The 24,801-nt window shown below is 41.6% G+C and overlaps 1 protein-coding gene across 2 annotated transcripts in view; it reads right to left on the reverse strand.

Annotated features, from left to right (window-relative positions):
• Positions 1-24,801, reverse strand: part of LOC131052304 (uncharacterized) — a 296,561-nt gene that overhangs the window by 42,503 nt on the left and 229,257 nt on the right. For both annotated transcript variants that reach the window (XM_057986927.2, XM_057986928.2), the window contains exons 9-11: positions 19,320-19,386; positions 18,837-18,915; positions 18,605-18,696 (exon numbers count right to left, since the gene is read on the reverse strand). In XM_057986927.2, coding sequence (XP_057842910.1) covers positions 18,605-18,696; positions 18,837-18,915; positions 19,320-19,386 — 238 coding nt within the window. The remainder of the gene's footprint in view (positions 1-18,604; positions 18,697-18,836; positions 18,916-19,319; positions 19,387-24,801) is intronic.

A 24,801-nucleotide genomic window follows, 5' to 3' on the forward strand; every position in this document is an offset into this window, starting at 1 on the left:
GCTGCTACAAACCACCGTGCCGGTCCGAGTAGCGGACTTGTTGCAGACACTGCCACAGCTACGGATAGCCATAACCTAGGTGGAGGGGACCAGAAAGGAGGAAAAGACACCAGGCGACAAGGAGGAAGTAGAAGAAAGGAACCATTCAAAGGAGGCCGCTGACCCCATGTTGATGACAGTAGGCGTGGATGGAGGATCAGCAGTAAATGTGTTACCGGAGGAGACATGGAAGGCCTTGGGGAAACCAACACTGTGGCCACCCGCATTCCACCTGGTAGGAGCAGACCAACATGGAATAAAACCAATTGGCACACTCATGGGACAAAAGGTAACCATTGGAACCCAACAATTCTTTCTGGATTTTATGGTTATATCTTTAGAAAGGAAGGGATATGATGCACTCTTGGGAAGAGGATGGCTCATCATGGCCAAAGTAGATCACAAGTGGAAGAAAAACACTCTCTCAATCGAAAGTGAAGGGAAACAATAAATCATTGATCTACAGAACCAAGTAGTGAGTCAGGAAGTGGCTTCAGACTCTGGGTCTGAGAAAGATGCACCGAGGGAGGATGGTGAGATGGAACCTGACGAAGAGGAAATACTCCGCTTAGGGAATAGCTCAGAGGACGAGACAAGTTCTATCAATGGGCTATTCCACTGGCAGATGGAGGATTACGAAATCTTCCACCCAGAGTTCAATGTGTTGGAGATCCTTGAGATCAAGGAAGACAATACCTACCCGCCACAATTTGCCGCGTACCAGGAAGGGGAGGCACGGGTAGATGGGGCCCCGGCTCATCAATTTGGAGAAAATGAGGTCGTACAATATGTGGAACCAAAGGTATGGCAAGCCAACCTTGGGGAAGAAAAGGACCCAAAAGTAATACTAGTGGGGGATGATTGGGACCTGTTGTGACCATTTCACACATCGCCCCATTAAAATGGGGACCCTCTCTTTTTGCTCATTTTTGCTCGCCTTTTGCTTTGCTTTTTAGGGTTTTGGTTTAGTTTGTTAGTTGTCTGGACCAGGGTCAAGCCTTAGGGTTCCCGTTACTGTGTTTTCAGGCCAGAGTCCAGTCCAATTTTGAGCTTTTGAGCTTCCTCTCGTGGAATGCAATTTTGAATAAAGTGAATTCGCCAGAGGCTAAGTGAGTTGGTCTAGTTTCAGTCGGAATTTTGAATGCAGAGTCCAAATTTGTCTAAGTGTGAATGATGGGATTTTGGATTTTTGTCCGATTGAGTAATTTGACCAAATTTTGAAAATTTTGATGATTGATCCCGGGCATTGGAAATGACTTGTTTTTGCCGTGTGAAGTGATTAGACCCTTGAAATCATGATATTTTGGCCTGTAGGAGCAAAATCGCTCCTGTCCCTCAGTGAAGGACCAGAGCTTGTTTTTCAAAATCTTACTGTCTCTGCAGGATCAAGACAAATTTTTGACTGGAAATGATAAAGGGAGGCATGATCTTTCCGTTGAATATAATTTGAAGAATTTCACAGGCATGGAAATGTGCCAGGAGCAAAAATCGCTCCTGTCCCTCAGTGGAGGACCGGAGCTCAAAATCAAACATTGCCTTGTCCTTGCAGGATTTGAACAATTTGACGATTTGAGGAGATCAAAGGAGATATGTTTCATCAGTTGAATATAATTTGGAAGTGCCTTCGTGAAGAAAATTGGACCTGGAAGCTAATTCGCTCCTGTCCCTCAGTCAGGGACCAGGGCGAAATTCAGTGGTAGCTCCCGTCCCTCTCCCAGGGACCAGAGCGAAATTCCTCATAGGGCAAAATTCGGGCAAAGATCAAGTAAGTTTTGAGTTTGAGGCAAACAAAGAAGGTGTAACGAACTTATTGAAGACAAATTGAAGATTGCAAGACGCCTGATGAACTCTATATTGGCCTAGGCGCTCCTGTCCCTCAGTCAGGGACCAGAGCGATTTTTGCCTTAGGTCAATTTTTCACCAAGTTAGAACGAATTTCATGTCAAGAATAGGTGAAAGGGTGCACGTCGAATCCATTGAAGATAATTTTTGAAGTTAGCAAAGTGTGATGAAGCCTACAAGTGCAAATTCGCTCCTGTCCTTCAGCCAGGGACCAGGGCGAAATGTTAGTTATGTTGCCTCTCTTCCAAGTTTGAGGTCATTCCAAGTCAGGATACAAGGTGGCAAGGACGTTTTGAGGTGTCTCGACGAAGAACGGAGTTACAAAGATTGACAAAGATGAAGGATTTGCACTAAAATGCCCAAGTTCGCTCCTGTCCCTCAGTCAGGGACCAGAGCGAAATGTTCAAATGAGGCCAAATTTAAGTTGCCATTCACATTTTAAATGTTTGAAAGGGAGTAAAGAACATCGTTTTGCACTTTGAAGACAATTACAAGTTAATATGATGAACGATTTGCACCAAATGCCCAAATTCGCTCCTGTCCCTCAGTCAGGGACCAGAGCGAAATCTCCATGGAGGCTTAAATTTTGAATGTTGATCACATTTCAAGAGTTTAATAAGGATCAAAAGACCTCATTCTACATCGTGAAGGCGATTGCAGGTTGACAAGAACAAGGATGAGCTCAAGACACCAAGAATCGCTCCTGTCCCTCAGTCAGGGACCAGGGCGATATTCATTACATTAGCCAAAACCTTCAAAAGTCACGCTAAGTCAAGGACGTACAAGGTTGCACAAAGTCTAAGGTGTCTTGAGAAGATGATATACGAGGAAGTTAAACGTTAAAAGGTGATCAAATTGAACCAAAAGGCTAAGTTCGCTCCTGTCCTTCAGGCAAGGACCAGGGCGATTTTCATTAAAACACTCATTTTCCTTCAAAATCATGACAAATCAAGGGTGCACAAGATCAAGGACGTCATTTGGAAGGTGATGAACGAGAAGCCAAGGTTGAAAGATAGCAAATTTGAGCTAGAGCACAAGGTTCGCTCCTGTCCCTCACCAAGGGACCAGGGCGAAAACCATTCAAACGTCAAATGCGCCTCGTAAAAGCCAAGAAAAGCAAGCGTGGAGTGAAGGGATAACGTCATTGCTTGCCACATGATGAAGATTGGTGATTGAAGAAGCAAAGATCAAGGAGAAAACACAAAGTTCGCTCCTGTCCCTCACCTAGGGACCAGGGCGATATCAACCTCAGGAGGCACTCATCCACAAAATCAAGTTGATCAAACTCGAAGTTTCCTAGCAAAAATGCCAGTTTCAACGTGGAGATGGTGATTTTAAACGTCGAAGGCAAGAATCCAAGCTAAAATGACAATTCGCTCCTGTCCCTCTCTCAGGGACCAGAGCGATATGGTTTGTATCTTTCCACCTTTCCAGTTTTGGTGCTAAAACACATTTTTTGAATTTTATTAAATGCTAAAATCGATAAATTTAAAAAAATTCAATTAAATAAAATAGCATTTAAAAAATTGCGCATGGACATTTAATTAATTATTTTTTGCCTTTAAAAATCGAATTAATTAATTGCAAAGGCATTAAATGAATTACTTATTATTTTAAATAAAAAATCAAATTGGAGCGCTTGGATTTAAATATTTACAAAAGTCGGCCATTGGTTTTTATTAAAATTGTTTTTAATTATCTTTGTTTTTACCAAGTCGGCCTTGAGGTAGTTGTAAGGGTAAGCGTCTATAAAGGGGGGGTGTTTATTTCATTTTCAAATCATTATTCAAACATCCTTCACATGCGATTTGGAGAGGTGCGAATTGTGTTCAAAGTGGAGCGAATTTCCATTCCAAGCAAGGAGCGAATTTAGCAAAGGAAGTGGTGCGAGTTTGAGATAAGCGAATTTGCCAAAGACCATGTCAAAGACTCCCCCCAAAGGTGGCGAATTGCTAAGTGGACGTTCATTTGAAGAGAGATCACGTTGAAATCTTTCAAGCATCGATTTTTGCCTAGGCGATTCTCTTTATTTTGCATTTTACAGTTAGCTCTCAAGTGAGGTATGGCGAAGTCTTGTTTTGTTTTAAATTTTGATCGTCATTGCCTTCAATTTTGAATTTTGAAATTTTGAATTTCAGTAGCTCGATCGAATTTAGGAAATGATAACTCAAGGACTTATCATGAAGTTTCCTAAATTTAATCTCTAATCTATAGTTATACATTGCAAAATCTAGTTTCTTATTATGAAATGTTGTGTAGGTATGGCGACCCTGAAGGCGGGAGCATCCACCAGTCGTCCAGCTCTCATGAAGGAAGATCAAAAGACCGAAGAAGTGGAGACCAAGATCGTGTCTAAGTGGAGCAACATTGGAGATACCAACTTGGGCAACTTCAGTACGAAGAAGTTTCGAGAGGTCCCTTACATTGGCAAGCCATCACCTGTCGCCAGGAGGATAATTGAGAGTGATATCATCAAGGCGGCCGGCTTCCCTCCAGCAGTACAGTGCCATGAGTTGATGATCGAGTGTGCTCGTCATTATGATCCTCAATCCAGAACGATCGTGTCCAAGGAAGGAAACACTTTGGCGTATCTTTCAGAGGAAGCTATAAGTGAGGCTTTCCATCTTCTAGAGCACAGGGATATGGTCTACAAGAGCATAGAAGGAGCCAGGTCAATGTACGAAGATGATCCAGATGCTTGCTTAAGCATCATTAACAAGAACTGGTTACTCAAGAGTCGTCCTCGCCTGAGCAAGATACCGAACACACCGCATAGGATTGATTTCCAGGAGGAGTATAGAGATTTGATTACAATGCTCAACCGAGTCACAGGAGCCTCTCAGGCCTTCTACTTTGAGAAGTGGATGTTCTACTTCATCCAGGTGATAGTTCAGGGAAAAGGAACAATTCATTGGGCTAGAATGATTAGCCCTTGCTTGGACGTACAGTTGAGGAGACTCAAGGCTACCAAGTCCTTCCACATGAGTTCATACGTCATATATGCCTTGATCAGGAGTTTTGAGTATGCAGGACTACCTCATAGAGGAGTGATTGGAAGAGGACCCGGTGAGGTCAGAGTTTGTGATTCCTACGTTCACTTGCATCATCCGCCAGGAAACAACTACAAGTTAGTTAACGATACCTTCACGATGAACATCACAAGGACGTTGCAAGGCGGGATCCACAATAGATTATCTCAGGATGCACAGGAACTAGTAAAGAGGTACGGTGCTTGGTTTATCCAATTTCCGAAGTTTACTTATATCAGAGTTCATGGATGTCCTTCACCTCCATACATGTTGCCGAGATATCCGACAGACAGAATAGTGTTACTTGAGGTAACAAGACAGTTGGCAGCTTATGCGAAGGCATTCAGACACAGACATGGAAATGGAGTTCCTGTACCTATCATCTTAGGCAATTCAGTTGAGGTATGTCCTAATGCTTTAGCCATGGATGACGCAGAGAAGGAGTTAGCTTTGTATTCTTTTTCATTCTTTGCTTTGAGAGAACGCTTTGATCCACATGGATATATAGAGGAGACAGTCGGTAGAAAATTTAAGCATGAGTTTCAGATAGAAGATTTTATGATGAATCTCCTAGACGATCTTGAAGTGAAAAGAAAGATGCATTCTAGATTGCCTTTGGATTTCATCAGGAAATGCAAGATTTACAGAGTGGCCAACCAAGCTCAGGACAGTGGCAGACATCTCCAGTCATCCTATGACCGAGAAAGCAAATCAGTAAGGTTAGATTGGAATGAGCCCGAGGTCGTGGATCTAGATGCTTTGATGGCTCCAGTCTTGTCTTGTACTCGCAGATGGGTTGATGTGCAGCATCAGAAGTTGAGAGAGCAAGGCATAGCTATGACTTTCACTTTGGAAAAGAAACCAGCCGAAGGTGGAGCTAGTGTAAGCGAAGGTAATCCTAATCCCAGAAATACAAGTGAAGGCAACCTTCGAAGCGCAAGTGAAGGCGATCTCCATCCAAGAGGCTCGAAGAGAAAAGAGAGACCTGAGAAGAAAGAATCTTCCAAGAAGAAGCAAGGGGCCAACCGAGATCGCTCATCCGGCACATCTTCTCGACAAGAGAAGAGGGCACTTGAAGTAGAAGAGTCTATGGAGTCAATGGTACAGAATGATAAAGAAGGACAGGCACCTCGAGGGTCACCAAGTGGATCTCTCCAAGATTATGAGTTACATGAAGACAAGAACAATGACGAGGTAACATCTCCTCCTAGAGAAGAAGAAGCATTGCATAAGGAGATACAGGTTAAAGAGACAAGATCGGCTATTCCAGATTGGTTGAAGGAAAGATTAACGAAGGTGATTGTGATCGAGGACGAAGACAATGTGATTGATTTAGAGAGCCTTGTTGGACATTCTCAGGAAGTGACAGAGAAGAAGAAGGCTACCAAGATGTCCAAGATGATTAGGGATGAGACTGGATCCAGAAAGTTACAGATAGCTACACCGGCAGTGGACAAGTATGAAGGTGAGATCCTAGCAGAAGAATATGATGTAGAGACATTTGAGCTTGGTCCACTCACAGCCGAGCAGACACTAGATGACGCCACCGATTCGTTTGAGGTGTTGAAAGATAAGCTTAGGGAAGAAATGGAGAAAAATAGAAAGCTTGAGAGAGAAGTTGGTGCATGGAGAACATATTTCAGCCATCTCAATCAGCCTTTGGGACGTCAGGATCCAGCAAGATCACTTGTGCAGGCACTTCCCCTTCAATCAATTGGTGAGGCAGAGAGATTCAGGAGTATGGTCCAGCGTATGAGTACTTGGATGGACAAATCTCATACAGTTGCCATAGAATTTGCAACAAGGATGATGAAGACCATTCATAGGGTTATCCAGGTTCTTGAGATTATCCACAATTTGATGATAACAGTAGCTGCTTTTGCTCATACCAAAGAGGTTATCATTCCTGTCTTGCGAGTAATCAGACAAACATCGAGGAAGGTCTTAGCGTAGGAAAAGATCATGGATGGAGGACCTCACAGTTTACTTCAGTGGTCAACCTTACTCCAGATGAAGGAAGTTCTCTTCGAGGACATCAATACTAGATGTAGCCATGTTGAGGAGGTGATCAACCCAATCCAGGACAAAGTATTTGAGGTACTGCGTACTATTCTTGACAGGAGGATCGAAGTTGAGACAGATGTGGATTTGCAGGAATTAGAGGATAGAATCAAGGTCATCTTTTGCAAGGACGCTAATATCACAGATGAGCAACAGGACCAGATGTTTGCTACCATGCTCCTGATTGAAAGGACTAGGGAACTTGAACCTGGATGGGACACTGCTCTTCTCGAGGCATTTGATCAGGTCATCCACTTGGAAGAAAGAATGAAGAATCTTCCCGAGATTCCAATTGTTGAGATCGAAGGAATCGTATCAAGATTCATTGCATATGCTAAAAAGGAGCATTGGAAAGGGAATAAGATTCTAGATGAAAGGTTGTTATAGATGACATGGCATCTTAATTGTCATTGGTCTATGTCTCCTAGGTTTTTGTGCCAAATTTAATATTTGGCTATGCATTTAATATTGTTCAGTAAAAAGGAGGCTATTTGTAACAAACCCTAATTAGGGTTTAGGTGTCATGATCTTGACCGTTGATCTGCTTTTTGATTTGGACCGTTCATTGTAATTGAGGATGCTATTTATACCCTCATTTCATTTCATTTTATCATGAGAAACTAGAACTAGAAAATCAGAGAGTTAGAAATTATTGATGTATTAGAGAGATTAGAGTTTAGAAGCAATTTACTTTTGTAGCAAGATTGAGTTTTGAGAAAGGAGTTCAAACAATTGTTGTACATGATGGTTTTGAGATCAATAAAATATTGAAGTTATGGTGTTTTGTTGCAATTCTCTTGGTTATCTTCATGGTTGTTCATTTTTCTTGAATCACTCTCAATCAAGGTAGTGTGTTAATTCGAAGGACAAAGTGTTGGACTTGATCTTTGGTAGGATTCGCTTTCCAAACCACTAGCTTCTTGCTGATTGTAGGAACGCCTTGCGTGGTCGACTGGAGATATTGGAATCACTCAAACCTTCAATCATTGTTGTATCTTGGATATGTACCTTCGTGGTAGTGTCTTTGATCTTTGATGTATTGAAAAGTCATTTGTTACCTTAGAAGATCGCATCAATTTCAATTGAGTTGTTAATTTATGGCAATATTGAAGTTGGTTGAATCTCACCAAGTCTTGTCCACATCAAGTCATTCTTAGGGTTAGACTAGATTAGACCTCTTGCAACCCTATCCTTTTGTTATTTTTTGAAAAGGCTTGTTTAGTTTAGCAAAATCTTCGGCAACGTAAGGCCCCTTGATGACACAGCAATCACAACGACCACTGGTGCTTATCCACACGTAGAGACCCTACTAAAAAGAACATTGGAGTCATCCTAACAGATCCTTCTTGCGATATCTTCAGCAGTTAGCGACTTTATTCAAGAGAGGATAAGGTACCCTTGGGTATTTTATTCTGTGTTTGATAGTGTACAAAATACACATCAACAGGACCCCATACTGAAGGCAGCAGCATTTAAAATATTCCTCGAATATAAAGATGTGTTTGCTTGGACATATAAGGATTTGAAAGCGGTACCTCTAGAACTATGCGTACATCGCATACCATTAATACCAGGGGCCAGGCCGGTATGGAAATGCCCCTACCGCATGAACAAGAATTATGTGGCGAAGGTGCAAGAGGAAATAGAAAAGATGTTAAGAGGCCGGAATCATATTCCGGGTACAAACCAGTGAATGGGTCTCACCAATTGTGATTTCGCTCAAGAAAGAAGGGAATTAGATCCGTATCGATGTAGACTTCAAATGTTTAAATGTTTGTAGCGTCGTAAATTGTACGCACTTGCTAGGGTGGTACAATTTCACACCTAGTTTAGCACCCGCCTTGGTGCATTTTACATTTTGCATTGCATTTCTCCTTTAGCACTTAATTAATCAAATTAATTAGGTCTAAGGTCCTATTTCACCATTCTCCACATCATAAAGTTGGGCCCTTTCATTAAAGTGTGCCCCTTTCATTTTATTCTTCCAATACATCATTTAATCAAAAACCCTAATTAGGTCCTATTTTGAACTTGGCGGCTTGATTTCGGGGGTCAAAACATCTCAAAATCAGCTGTAACTTCGGGATTCTCTCTAAAATCATCATATCTGACAGTCCTGAAAATTTGGTGAAAAGTTGTCGGGACCATGGCGCTCGGAGTGCAACATGGTCCCGGACATTTTTCCCGAAATTTTAGGAGCGCGATCCAATCATAAAATAAAGCTTAACCCCAAGAAATTGGTGAGAAATTCAATCTCTAGGTCGGCCTAAAGTCGAAATTACGACCTAGGGTTGCATACATAAGAGCTCTCTTTCTTCATTTGAAAGGAGCCGATTTTTGGTTTTCAGAAACCTCATATGCAGCGAAAGAGCAGATCTTTGAAGACTTCAATAACATTCAACATCCATCCATCAAGCATTCATCAATTTCATTCATTTAGGGCTTGGGAGACATTGAAGAACAATAGGAGATTACCGACTGAAGATTGGCTTGTAATCCTTGCTTAAGGGTTGGGTATGATTTCATGTTGTTTTCATGTCTTTGCATAAGCTTCAATATATCCTTTATTCATGCTTTAGATCACTTTGCATCTTGATTTAGAGCATTTACATTATCATTTACAAGCAATTAGGGTTTACTTTCTAGGTTGCTCTAGTTTGCTTTCTTGCATTTAAGGACCTTGCACACACACTAGGTCTGCACACACAATACATTTTACAATACAACTTGGCTATTCGTGGAGGTGGAAATCACCGAAGCGGGGGTTTGACTAAGGCAAAACCCTATATAGCCGCCCATACCCTTTTCAGATATAAGTGCAGGTTTCGGGACTCGGACGACGTCGCAGGTGACAGATCCGGGAAAAGCAGGTCAAGATAGCACTCCACACCAAATCTCAGAGCAAAAGACCAGGACAGGGGCGTGGGGCGCCCTGGTCCTGCCAGGACAGGGGCGCTGGGCGCCCTGGTCCTCCTGACAGACAGCATTTTCAGCATTTTTGACAGCTTTTCCAGAGTGCAAAACAGCAGTTTCCGGAGTAGTTTCCGAGGCAGAATCAGGACAGTGGCGCTCGCGCCCCCGTCCCGAACATTTTCAGTCAGATTTTAACTCCGGGTACGCATTTGCATTCTTGTCTTATCCTTGTATTTATAGCTTTCCATTGTTTAAGTTCAATTCTGCAATCTTGTCATTAGTTCATACTTGCATTTTGGGGTTAGGAATTGAACTTGCATCATTTTATCTTTCAATTACAACAAAGGAATAGAAATCCTAATAGGTAGCCCGTGGCTCTCTCTTTCACAAGAAGAAGTAGCCAATTGTGTGATACCTCTAGGCTCTTTCGTATTCCACAAGTGTGTGGTTGAACGTGAGATTAGGGCATGTTTGCTTAGTGTCACTTTTTCTCCCACACAATGTTGTAACTATCAAGGATCCGTTCCCGATACCTTTCACTGATAGTATACTAGAGGAAGTGGTGGGGCACGAAATTTATTCCTTCATGGATGGCTTTTCGAGCTACAACCTGATCAGCATAGCAAAAGAAGACAAGCTGAAAACCACATTTATTGTGGAGGATGGAGTTTACGCGTACAACCAGATGCCATTTGGACTATGCAACACCCCAGCCATATTCAAGAGGATCATACTGCATATCTTCGACAAGATGGCAACTGGAAATTTTAAAGCATTCCTTGATGATTGGTTAGTATACAGCGAGAAGAAGGATCATTTGAAACTATTGGGGGAGTGCATGGAAAGGTGCCGTCGAGCACGACTTGCCCTCAATCCAAAGAAATGTCGGTTTTTCGTTCCACAAGGAAGGTTACTTGGCCATATAGTCTGCAAAGCAGGGTTGAAGACCGACCCAGATAAGGTAAGAGTCATCATTGAATTGGAAAACCCAATGGATGTTACAGGACTAAAATCCTTCCTTGGCCATGTGGGGTACTATCGGCGATTCATTAAGGGATTTGTTGAGGTCTCTCTTTCGCTGGAAAAACTCAGGAGGAAGGGGGAGCCATTTGTATGGCACAGAGAGCAAGAAGAAGCCTTCAGGGAACTCAAATCCAGATTTGTAAGTGCACCCATCCTAATATACCCAAATTGGGACAATAAATTTCATGTGCATGTAGATGCCTCCAACTTTGCCATTGGCGCCACTTTAGCACAGGCAGGAGCCACGGGCTTGGATGACCCTATATACTTTGCCAGCTGCCTATTGTCAAAAGCAGAAAGAAACTATAGCACCACAGAACGAGAGGCCTTAGGGATGGTGTACGCAGTACAGAAATTCCGTCACTACCTCCTAGCCACACCCTTTACCTTCTTCGTGGATCACCAGGCACTCATGTACCTGGTTAATAAATCGGTCATCCAAGGGAGAGTAAACCGATGGCTAATCTTACTTCAAGAATTTACCTTCAACATTGTGGTACGACCAAGAAAAAGCCATGTAATGGCTGATCACTTGTCAAGAATAAAATCAGGAGAACAAGCAGAAGGGGGAGTGAATGAGGATTTTCTAGATGGCCACTTGTTCCAAATAGCAGTCTTACCATCTTGGTATGAGAAGCTTGGACAATATCTCTCCAGTGCAACATTCCCGAAGGAGATGCCCCCAAGTGAAAGAAGGAAGCTGGCACTGAAAAGCACGACGTTCCAATTGATCCATGGGCTTTTGTACAAAATGGGCCCTGATGGGATACTACGAAGGTGTGTCTTGGAGGAAGAAATTCTTGGGTTCTTAGGGAATCACATGAAGGACTAGCGAGAGGGAATATGGGCCCAGATGCTACGGCAAGAAAAATATTGCTAGCAGGGTTGTGGTGGCCTACACTCTATAAAAATGCGCGCGAATGGGTGTCAAGTTGTGACACTTGCCAAAGGGCAGGTAAGCCACTCAAACGAGATTTTATGCCTCTTTTTCCATCCCAACCGCAAGAGTTGTTCGAGACATGGGGGCTAGATTTTGCAGGGCCACTTAGGACAAGCAATGTGCACAGATGCCGATACATAGTCATAGCTACAGAATACCTTACAAAATGGGCCGAGGCCAGAGCTCTCCCAAACAACACGACACTCAGTACTGCCAAGTTTCTATATGAACAGATCGTAACTCGGTTCAGAATACCCATACAAATCACCAGTGATAGGGGCGTACATTTTGTGAATCAGGTGATACGCACCATGACAATAGAATTCAAAATTTTTCACACGCTGTCAAATCTGTACTACCCAAGGGCGAATGGGCAAGCAGAGTCAACAAACAAAGTATTGGTATCCATTCTATACAAGACTTGCGGAGTAGAACAAGGGGATTGGGAGGAAAGGTTGGGTACTGTGTTGTGGGCCTATCGTACTACTTACAAAGCCACTACGGGGCATACTCCATTTCAACTCATGTATGGGCAAGAAGCTGTGATGCCAACGGAGTATACTGTACCAAGCTTGAGAATAGCGGTCCTGAACCGGTTAGGAGACGAAGAGAGCCTAAGGGAACGGTTGGCTACATTAATTCAAATGGAGGAACGTAGGACAATGGCACAATGGGCCATGGAAGTAGCCCAGAGAAGAAGGAAATTTTGGCATGACAAGCATCTGCGACAGATGGAATTCTCACCGAGACAGTTGGTGCTCAAGTACAATGGCCGCAATGAACTTCGATCGGGGAAGTTTCGAGTCCGATGGCTAGGACCCTATAAAAGAAGGGAGGTAGGGACGAATGGAGCTATCAAATTATCATACCTAGACGACAATCCTATCAAGGATCTAGTACAGAGAAAGAAATCCTATGGCTATCAACCTGTTGGAAAGTGACGAGACAATAGAACGGATTGAGGGACAAAAGAAAAATCGAGAAGTGAAAACTAGTAGCAAGAAAATGAGAATTAAAAAGCTAAGAATGAAAAGAAAAATACAAGGAAAATTCAAAAAGGAGCAAATGATGGAAAAATTACAAAGAATAATAAGGGAAAAAGGCTTGCAAGTCAAAATAAGGAAAAATATTAAAGGGAAAATTATATTCGCCGAAAAAGTGCATCTTAAGGGAAAATTATATTCGTCGAAAATTATATGGCGTACGCATCAAACAGAGGAAGGGCGTAGGAGGGCAAGCAAGGCGCATGAAGGGAGGGGGCGAAGCGGAAGAAGGTTGCACGACGAGGGAGTTGACAACAAACGAAGGCAAAGCGGCGTGAGTAACTGGCGGGTGAAGAGTGGTTGTATGCAGAGTACGCAAGGAAGAGGAGGCGTGTGGATCGAGCGGGGAGTGCAAGTCGGGAGGAAGCGTACGCCTTACGCAGCACAAAGCCAGGTCGTATGCCTTCGCCACGACATACATGGCGGCCTAAGTTGGGGCCACGGCGTGCACCACTACGGGACCGGCGTAGGCGTACACGGCCACGGCCACGATGTGCACCACGAAGGGACCAGCGTAGGCGTACATGGCCACAGCCACAACGTACACCACGACGGGACCGACGTAGGCGTACATGGCCACAGCCACGACGTACACAGCCGAAGTCGCAGCGGAAGCACAACCCGCATACAAGGTGACTGCGAAGGCGTATGCGTACGCGGTGAAGGGGTAAGCTTAGGCAGCGGTGAAGGTGTCTGTTCCAACAGCCGCGAAGGGGTCCACCACAACATTCGCACAATAGAAAAGAAGTGTACGCCAACAAGGCACAACATGGCGAAAGAGAGTCACGACAACCCTAGAACGGGAAGTTACGACATAAGCTACAAAGCCCGTAACTCCAGTAAACAGGTAGGTAGAACGACCATGGCCACCCCAGATACCAGCAAGAAAAGTCTTCAAGAACAAGTGACTGTCGAGAACCTGACATTTGAAGGAGTTACTAGAACGGAGTGCAGAAGGTGGTGGGAAAGCAGTGAAGAAGATCACCCCCTGAAGATTTCATTAAGAAGAGCAGAGGTTGACAAAATTATTTTCATGCCTATCTTCAATCTAAAAGAATTTGAGCCCATATTGTGAGCTATGGTCCATGGATATGAGCAAGACAAGTATCGATGAGTAATTGACTATTTGGGACAAACGGTGGTCATTTCTTATGCACCCAAGGAGTTCAAAAAAGTTTTCGGAGTTCCAAGTAATGGGGATTCAACAAAGAAAACATCAGCCAGAATGTCTATAGAAGAGAAGAAGTGGCTATTGAAGCACATTTGTGGTAATACGCTAATAGAAGAGCAATGGGACGGTTTGTGGCAAAATAATAATAGAAGAGGCTTGAAAAAGTCCTACATCACCTCACCAGAATGGAGATGCGTTGTGAACATCTTGAAGAGCAAGCTAACCGCAGCAAGCCGAACATCAGATGTTGCCATATAGATGCTACGCCTCATGTACGGCCTGAACAATGGCAAAATATATAATTGGGGTCGGGTCCTTTCCAGTCGGGTAAAGGAGGCTATGCTCCTGAAACATAAAACACTGTATATGCCACATCATATCATTTCCCTCTTCTTGGAAGCATTGAGTACTTAGGTGGCACTAGAGCACAGGGGTTTTTGTGGCCTCGAATCGGGTGTACCCTTACAAGCCAGCCATGTACTATTGGCTACACCTGGACACTTTTACAGTAGTACCCACGGAGACACCCAGGAAGAAAGCAAGGCAAGAACCTACAGGGAGCATGGAGGATGGATGGGAGGAAGATGACAACTTTGAGAAAGAGGAAGAGATGGGGGAAGAAGAGACATATATCTTATCTTCATCTGATGAAGACGAAGGGGAGTTTCGTATGAATAAGGCCACACTATGCACGGATTAGAAGGTGATAAGGAGGATAGGGCAGGCCCAGAAGTTGCAACATTGGAACCAATGGGCATGGCATAGGAAGGGGGGCACGTAGGAGATCTACCGCAAGTAGAGTTAGGAAACCATATGGGGGGCATACCAGCCGTTCCAGGATGGGGAGTAAAGAAAAAGGTACTTTTCAAACCAGCACAGATTCCCACCATGACACACTTGGTGCCAGGGGTCGTAGGGACCTCATCTCAGTTAATAGACTTAAGGAGACAAAGTATAGGGCCCACACCCTTCATATAAACACACCAAGGGGTGTGGAGGCTGCTAGAGTCGTCGCATTGGTAGTGACACCAATAACTGACTCTCCTACAACTATGGATGGAGGGAACACAGAACAAGAAACGCATCTCGTTAGAGAAGAGCCAGAAACATGAGACATGGGGAAGGGTACAGAGGAGAAGGACATGGAAGCCGAAGCAGACAGTTTGCTCGCAAGGTTTCAGATGGACATAGAAATCCCGCCACCATTACCATCGTTAGGGTTCGGCCAACAAGGGGAAAGCCTAGTGGAAACGGGAGAAAGGGAAAAGGAGCACAATACTTCTTCCTGTAAGAAGGGTGCTATGGGGTTTGAGATCGCTGCTCAGCATTTCCTTTCAGGGCTAGAAGTAATGAGAATGACCACGCAGAGGATGATAGATCACCCTCGGGGGTCAGCTATGGACATGGTAGTGAGGGCAGCTGAAGCCCTATTGACATTTATGAGGGAAGGATGTGGAAGAGAATTCTCTGAGCGCCTTAGAGCCCAGGGCTGGCCGGAAAGGGAGACTCTGGAAATGATAGCAGATTGGGGTGTGCCACAGATCCTTAGGGAGCACACAGGGGATCAGAGGGTGATGGATGCCCTCACCACCATGGAGTAGATCTTCTGCACAACATTTTTGCAGCTGGAAAGGATGACTTGGAGAGTTGGCAAAGTGGCAGAAGAACACACCTTATCAATGGATAGGGAGGTTGCACTGAAGAAAAGAATAGAGGCTTTGGAACAAGAATTGGCACAAGGACCATGAGGACCAGGAAGGAGCAAGAATTGGCTACCTCCGAAAAGGATCGAATGGATGCACTCAGGCTCCTTAAAGCAACTCGGGGGAAACAACTCGCGGCTCAAAGAGATTTGAGGACCTTCCGAGAGCGTGCCACGTCAGGAACAGGGACGCCCTCTTATCCATCCTAGTAGGTAGTTTTTTATCTCTGCTCTTGTTTTGTGTCGTCTGGAAGATGACATGTTTTGGGGGGGAATGATGTAAGCAGGAAAATTAGTAAATTAGACTTTTTGGAATGTATTAAAATAAAACAATAGTATTAAGTTATAACTACGGAGTAGTTGGTTGTTTGACGATTGATGGCCTCGCCAACCCCAAACTCTTTATATGTAAGCTTGTAGCACATTTGGAGGTACGTTCTGGTGGAGATTAATATGATATACATCTATGTTACATTTGATATATTTCCACATACTGTATTGTGTGTTGTTGGTTCCATGATTGTGTTCTATTATGCCATGGTGTTGTAATTCAGATCTCAGTGCTTTGTATACTTATAATTCAATCCACTTAGGCTACTAACAATGTGGATCTATTTCTATGGCTGGACATGTAACATGTCATTGCTGGCATTGGAGACCATGACTGATTGTGGTCGTATTAATCTTCCTTGGTTGAGCAAAAAGGGTTATATGGTGCTGGTGTGTGGGAGAAGTGCAGGTCGTGGCACTTTTGGCCCTTCAAAATAGCCTTAAAGGTGGCATTGAGTGTCATAAATGCGGGCCGCTTGGTCCTAGCTCGAAAGCATGAGGATTACTGAGGTCCTAGCAACAGTTTGGGAAGTTCATTGGAGTTTGGCATGAAGTTTCTATGGTTGGCACAGGTCTGTGAACAACTCACTTGCTAATTGGATACATTTTGTTGAGACATGGACCAGCAAGGACTTGAACCTAGGACCTTCCATACGCTGTTGGAGTGCTCTACCACTGAGCTACTGGCCCCTCTTGGACCAGTCCATTGTCGGTCTAGGTATGGCTTATTTCCAGCACCAACACTCCCCCTTAAGCCACACCTCTCGTGTGCTTGGGGCTCCTAGCCTGGACCTGGCTCTGATACCATGTTGATTTTATGGTAGTGCTCGTTAACCACAGGCAAACATCAGATCTGTTGCCTTCCCAACCATAGACGATAAGCTCTTATCGTCACCCCCGAGCACACTACATATATTTCTCACCATCAATTGATCTACTTGTACATGAATTTGATCTGCCTGATTATGATCGAACTTTCTGTCTGATCTCTATATCAAAGAGGGAAGACCATGTCCATATATATTTGTCGAAAAGAGATATCCAAGAGTCGGCTCTCATCAAGGAGGCACGACCTTCATGAAGCATTGCATGCTTTCAAATGAGGGGTGGCGGACTTTAACCAAAAGTCGGCCCCTTTGAAACAAATCCGATAAGTCAAACTCGATGATGTATGTTTAATCATTAAAACTGATAATGCATATGTGACTTAATAAAGATATTAAAGGATTAATATAAGTTGATAGATTCATCAAATTTGTAAGGCCAATAGGCCATTCACACATTTGATCTTGCTGAGTCGGCTTGTAGGATTTCTACCGACGCTATATCATCAACACTACTTGTGTTGTTGATCTCATACATCCCCTCCAATGTCTTGAACATGTCTCTGGCTGAAGACATCTTCGAGATGATGGGAACAAGAGGATCTTTCACTGAGTCAATAAGGATCTTCTTGGCTTTGATTGCATTCATCTTGAACTGAAGCTTCTCATCTTGATCTTTAGGTTCAGATTGCTCCTTTCATTGCACAAACTCCAAAAGATCATTTTCTTCTAGGGTGACAAGGATTCTGAATTTCCATGAGGTGAAATTCAATGCTCCTTCAAGTCTGTCCTCAACTTTCAGACCATACACCATCTTGAATGCTGGAAATGGTGTGAAGAATGTGAAGTAGGAGCGCTGCTACAAAGTCTGATCATAATTGAGACAACCTTAGCTTTGATACCATGTTGAGACTCGGACCTGATGGGAATCGAACCTAGGACCTTCCATACGCTGCTGGAGTGCTCTACCACTGAGCTTCTGGCCCCTCTTGGACCAGTCCATTGTCGGTCCGGGTGTGGCTTATTTCCAACACCAACACATTTCAGATTGTCGGCATCAACTTTTAGAATGAAAAGGTCTCCATCAAATAATGAATGAACTGATTGAATGGGATTAGATTTGTAATTGCCATTTCTTGTATGCTGCTGCTAAGAACAGCAAGTGTAATCTTTATTGTTAGAATAAACATTGAAAATTGATTTGGTGTTTCAAGTTTTAAATATGGTGCAATGAAATTGATACAAAATCACAAAGGCCATCATCCAATCACTTCAAACACAAATGTCTTCAAAACATATGCATACAAACTGTTTGACAAATTGCTTATTCAGTAAACTTGGGTAAAAGGGTGAAAATTTGGCATGGAATTTTGGCTTGGGTTTTTACAGTTGCTACCTCCGATTTTCATAATGTGTTGGATGTATTATCAAAATTTGAGTCTTAATTATCTCCTTGCTGCTCCTCTTATTAATATTTCTTTCTCGTGGCAATGCATTGTAAACATTAATATTGATGTGCAGGCACAAAGGATGCAAACATGAAACAATTTCAAATTTGCAAATTCAAAGTTACTTGACTCTGAGTACATTCTATTCTTTCTGTTCATATTTTGCTTTGCAATTTGATGTTAATACAAATAATTAACAAATTAAGCTACCAGAATCTTGAGGATATTTGTAAACTTACAAACAAATATATTGCAGCAAAGAGAAAACCTGCTGTACCCGATGTGACACACATGTAACTGAATGTATAGAGGGGTTTGTTTAAAGGCATTCCTGTCAATTAGACAATATAAATATCAACTTCCTGATCAATCTAATTGAAATGGATCAAGTATTATCCCAATGCTACTTCATTTTTAATCCTTTCATTTATGTACGTGATGGTATTATATTTTTAATTGTCAGGAACTTACCCAGCATCTCTAGAAATATTCCAATCAATATAAGTACAAAGGAAGAGATTGTCCATAGATAAAGTCTCTCCCATTGGCCCTGTGAATAACAAGGAAAAAACAAAACATGGTCTAAGATACCATACTATAAGAATATGTATTCTTGGCAATCTGCTAATAACTTGGTATTTTAAACTCAGAAACAAATGAGGGTTTTGTTGCCATATGGAAAAGGGTGCATGCCAAAGAAAGCCTTCTTAAGCTGTACAAAATTCAAAAACAATCTGTATTATATACCCCTGTATTCATATTCCAACTTCTACACAATGTTGAGAATGATTCTAGAAAGAACTGTCTAGAAAAACCACAAAAGCTTTTTGGAATCAAATCCTAATAAGTTTCCTAGATTCATTATGAATATGCAGTTTACAAGTCCCTTATGAAAAATACTAATAGATAGCGGTTTTCTTCATAAAAATGCACAAAGCAGTCTTCTTATCATACCTTAAAATTCACCAGGATATGCCCAAAATTCAGTCCAATAAAACACGTTACTGAAGCCATAATTGTGCTGCAAATGAAAAACAACAAAAATGCACAAATTAACTTTGTAACTCATCTATAAAGGTGACCCAAAAATAAAATTAAAACAAATGATAAAACTATTTTTCTGTGATATCTTTGTAATGCTCCTACGTAGTGAAATATTATGCTTTCCTTGTTATCTCAGATCACCAATTTTGCTTAAGATGTTTCATTTGTAATGTTCTTCACTTAATATAAACTGTTTATATGCTCACCCAACAGTAGAAACTCAAACAATTGAATTAGGCTCTAACCACGTTGAGACAACATTCTAAATTTGGTAAGCTTCAGATTATTGGTGGCCTGCATTAATTTGGTGATTGAACCTAGTATTATGGGAAACGTATTCTAACTCAAAAAGAAAAAGTATCTAAGATAATCAATAATATCAGATCATTGATTTCCTGTTCTTAAGTTTGTCAAACAGGAACAATACATTCAATATATGCATGCTTATTTCTAATGTATGTTATATCTGTACAGGCAGCATTGATTATTTGAAAACAATAGGTGAGCTTACAAGGCCGTCAAGTACTTAGAACATATAAAGTGAAGAGCATGAAGAGCACACGGTTATACTGAGAGGGATGGCAGGGCAGTGAATTGGTATAACTGTAAATGCAGATCGTACTCCTCTCAGATTTGATAGTTGATAGATTGAAATTAATATTTCTGAATATATGTGATTTATGATTCTAATGAAGACTGTGTTTTGCAGGTCCAAACAAGGCTGAGAATGTTCGATTTTAATTGCTCAATATTGCCTTATCGGGTCTGCATATATACTTGTATCGGGGGGGCATGTCTTGAGTGGACATGTCTCCACAAAGTGGAGGCATGTCCACTCAAGACGTGCCTCCTCATCGATGGCACTTAAACAATATTATGAATACCGTTTTATGAACGGTCACTTGCTATTAGTTAAGTAGTCACTAACATATGTTTAATATAACGATAAGAAAGGTATTCAACGTATATACAATGTAAGCAATGTTGATCGATCATTACTCGATTGATAATGAAATCAATATGATATTAATTCATGCAGATCAAAAGCATTCTTTATTCAATCATGATAATTAATAGTGAGGTGGTAAACTGATATATTTCATTGTTGATTCTTTATCTGTCGATGCTATAATTTTAACAATAACAACAAACTTTTACTTTTTCAATTTAATATCATAAGCATATAACTTAATCTCACAAGTATATCCATTGCATATTGTCATTCACATAAAATCAAACAATCATTTAACACAAATAGAACACAAGATATATGTGGAAACCCTTATAGGAGAAAACCACATCAAATTACTCGCTTATATAATAATCTCATACAAATCATAAGTTCAACCTACTAGAGGCACCAACCCCTCATTCTATCAGTTTGAACTTTCCCACCAGAGGCACCAAACCCTCATTCAAATTGTCTTCTGAAGAGCTATAACTCTCTTCTTTAAATCTGCTATTATGGTGATCAAAGATGAAAAACTCTTAATTGACAATAAATCTTTTTGGCCAAATTTTTTTAAAAATCGGGACTCGGCAAAAAATCGAGAAAAAATCAACAAATTTATTGAACATTTGAAAATATATAAATTTTTAAAATATTCTTTAAAAAGAAATAAATGCATGGCTTTATAAGTTTATAGGCATCAAAGATTATACTTAAACGTCAAAAAGATTAAATTGCCACTGAGGTCTGATATCAATGCTAGATTAAAATAAATAAAAAATAAAAAATTGATTAGAAATGAAGTCTAAAACGACATGGCAGAAATAAATTAAACATTATGTTGGAAACCTTTGCTCTCAGTGCTTCCACATCAGATTTCAATACCCTATTATCTATGGCAGCTTCATTTTACTGGTGGCTTATTTACGTGAAAGTTGAAACACTTAAATAAAGAAGAGTCTTCTACTCTTAGCTGTGCAACCTCCCATCGAATCCAGATTCAGTCCACAAATGCCGTCGGCTGTCAGGTGAAGACTCGTGCATTTAGGATGTCGTTGGCTATCGGGTGAAGACTCGTGCGCTTAGGAAAAATTGAAATAGCCCCTGTGCGTAAAAAACGAACTCGCTTTTTAGGGTTAAAATAAATAAAAAATGATATCGCTTTTTGAGACCCGGTTTTTTCCCCTTTTGTCCACAATTTTATCGCGATTTATTATCTTCAAAGATCATGATTTTTACAAAAAAATCGGCCGCGATTTTTAAGAAGATTAAATCGTCTGACAAATTTACTCCCAATAAATCGCGATTTTGCCGATTTTTAAATGATTTTTTCATCCTTGATGGTGACAATAAATCTGCCACAAAACTCATCACATTCTCCTCATAAAACTTAATAAATCTGCCATACAGTGATTACAAACTCCACTTGAAAATCTGATTTAGTCTTCTCATTATATCAGTTATAACCTGATCATACATCTGCCATAAAGTAATCACAAATTCTTCACATTAATCTGCTATAAAACTCCTTATATTCTTCTCATCAACTTTGCAATTTATCTTCTCATATTTTGCTTCGTGTGCTCTCATTCATCTTGATGATGGATCACAAAGTGTGATCCGAAACGTTGATTAAAAAAATTGCACACAATCAGAATTCACTTGCTCGCTATGCATGGAGGCAGTCAGTCAACTTAAAGCCCAGCTTGGACTGCCGGAAGAACCAGATGAGAGCATCGCCAACAAAGTGTGGAGTGCCTACCTCGCTGCAGATGAATACAAAAGATCACAAAATCAATACAGTACCACACCTTCTGACGATGTTAAGATGGAGCTATCAAGTGCTGAGCAAGATGAATCAGTCAATTAGACCAAGGCAACAAATGAATTTATTATCCCTGCAACTGATGAGGACAGGGTTGAGGAGGATGTTTCTGAGAATGATCCAATGAGCTCCATAGATCAATTCGACACCGAAGAGCAGTTTGTGATAGCCTCACCAGTGGATGATGCAATCCGAAAGTCTGTCGAGGACGTTTTTGAGGACCAATCAATCAAAGAGTCCCTGTTGTTTGAGGACGCGCTGATAGAAGTGCATAAGGCCGCATTGTTCATACAACCCGAAGATGTATCGATAGACGATGCACCCCTCTTTCCTGAGTTCGAGTTCGGTTTCAAGACTGATTTTCAGCCTACGCAACCTAATGTGGAATGTGATGCTGATGTGCATACACCAGACGCTATTGAGATGCTGCACCAACAATGGCGACCTCCTGATACAATTGTTGAAGCCTTCTCGCCGCACAACCCACCGTACAATACTCTGCATGACTCAGAAACTTGCCAGGTTGTTTCTTTCCCTCCTGCTGTTAATTCTGAAAATTTTCAATTCAATTTGAATATTCTGGGAAAGCAACTTGTAAATGGATTAACCACGGACCTAATGAACTCCCTCAATTAATAATTTTGCCCGATGCCCTAGTTAAACCTGAGAGTGGCCAATTGAAAATTTTCTTTTCAAAATATAAAGACAATCAGGCCAAACTAAGAACCATTCCCGCTGCCCTGTTACTGCTGCACGTACTGAGAAATCACCCCGGGTCGGGAACGCATCCATATAGTCCACCTCTTGTACAGTCGGTTTCTTCTTGTGCATAGTTAGTTTAGGTTTTTGTTTTCTGTTTTTAGTTTAGTTTCCTTGTTTTTTTCGCTTCAGTTTCGCTTACTTTTCTGTAGCGTAGGTGTCCTTTCTGAAGGGGTTGTCTCCCTGTTAGTTTTTGTAAGGGGTTTGTTTGCTTTTCCCAGCATTGGTGTACAAAGTCAGAAAGTTTTTCCGGCTCATTTCTTAGATGCCGACTTTGGTAGAGCACCTAATTGACGGTTGCCCTCGTAGTCATCTCATTTGGTTTAAGGCTTAGTCATTCTAAAAATTTAGTTGCTTACTGCATTTTGTCACCAACGTTGCGATCACTGCCCTTTTAAACGCTTAAAATCGCTTAAGTCTGTCGTTTTATCAAAGGGAGGTCATTGCAAGTAAAAAATCTGAAGCTCTATTTCAGCGACCACTGTAACGCTCAATCCCACGTAAGCTTCACTGCTTACCAGCCAAGGTGAAAAAGTGGAAATAAAAGAGAAAAAATCAAAAGAAAATAAATTAAAAAGCAGAGAAATATCAAATTGCTTGGCTTTGGGAATGCAGACACCTCTGTCGGTATTCAAAAGAAAATTTATCGGAAACAAAGCAATCTCTATGAGCTTACAGGCGATAACTCCATCGGGGCTATAGACACTTGCTGGCAGCGGGGCTCTATCCAGGTTGCTTTTGCAGTTAGAGTCGCTCTATGTAGCTTGCATTAACTAAACAATGATATCTCAACCTTCTTTAGGCTTGAATGAACTTCACTGCACACACTTGATTTTTCCAAGGTTGGTGACTCGTTTCAGTTTGCGACCTCATTTTTGTTCTAAATCCGTCTTTTGTCATTTGGGTTGTTTTGTGGGGTATATACTGGAGATTCTGGGGTTCGATCCAGATAGTCATCCTTGAAATGTTTAGGAACATTTCCCAGCCGAGTCGCCATTTGTTGTGCGAATTGCACACCCATCCCCGTCTTGGACAAGGATCCCCAGTTTGTGCCTGTTTGTCCTTGCGGAAGAGGAAGGGGATATGAAGGGTCAAGTGCCGCTAAAACCGAATTCGGCCCCTAAAGCCATATTGCGAACTTCAAACTCCCAAATTCATCTTAAACGCCGAGAATGTCATTAGCTTACAAAACGATTCGATGGGCCGAAACTTCAAAATCTCAAAAATACCTTTCAAGCCGAAGTTTGCAAAATGGCTCAGAATCCCGAAAATAGAATATCGCAAAATGGCTTCACAAGACGAAAGGCTTAGAGATTTGAAAAATGTTTCATTTGGACCGAAGTTTGCCCAGAAGATCCAAATCGCTTGAAAATGGTATAACTTTCGAAAACCATTCTTTTATCTTGCAAACTCTTCAAAAGAGCCGAAATGGCAAAAGACGAAATCGTGTGAAGGGGCGTTAGACTTTAAAGTTTGCATTTTCATCTCCCAGCCCGCAAATAATAGAAAACGTAAAACGCGAATTTTGCAAAATAATTCCTTTGGCCTGAAAATGCAGGTCGTGACAAAGGCATTTTTTATATAACTTTTCATGAGGCCCTGCTAGCCCGAAAATCGCGAAATGTATGGAGGGCATTTTAAAAAGTTTGTATTTTATGCTATGGGCCCGAAATTGGGCAGGCAAGTGAAAATCGCAGGTCACAACTTTTAAACGCTAAACATTAACCTTGCAAAAGGTCCGTTTTGCTCGAAAATGGAGTAAAGCGTCATTTTTTATAAATCGCAAAGGTTGTATTTTGTCCTTTTAACCCGAAAATTATCAAGAGGGGTTAAAACGTGAAGCTTTAAAACGCTTTTCA

The sequence above is a fragment of the Cryptomeria japonica genome, chromosome 2 (genome assembly GCF_030272615.1).
Source record: "Cryptomeria japonica chromosome 2, Sugi_1.0, whole genome shotgun sequence".
NCBI classification, from domain to species: domain Eukaryota; kingdom Viridiplantae; phylum Streptophyta; class Pinopsida; order Cupressales; family Cupressaceae; genus Cryptomeria; species Cryptomeria japonica.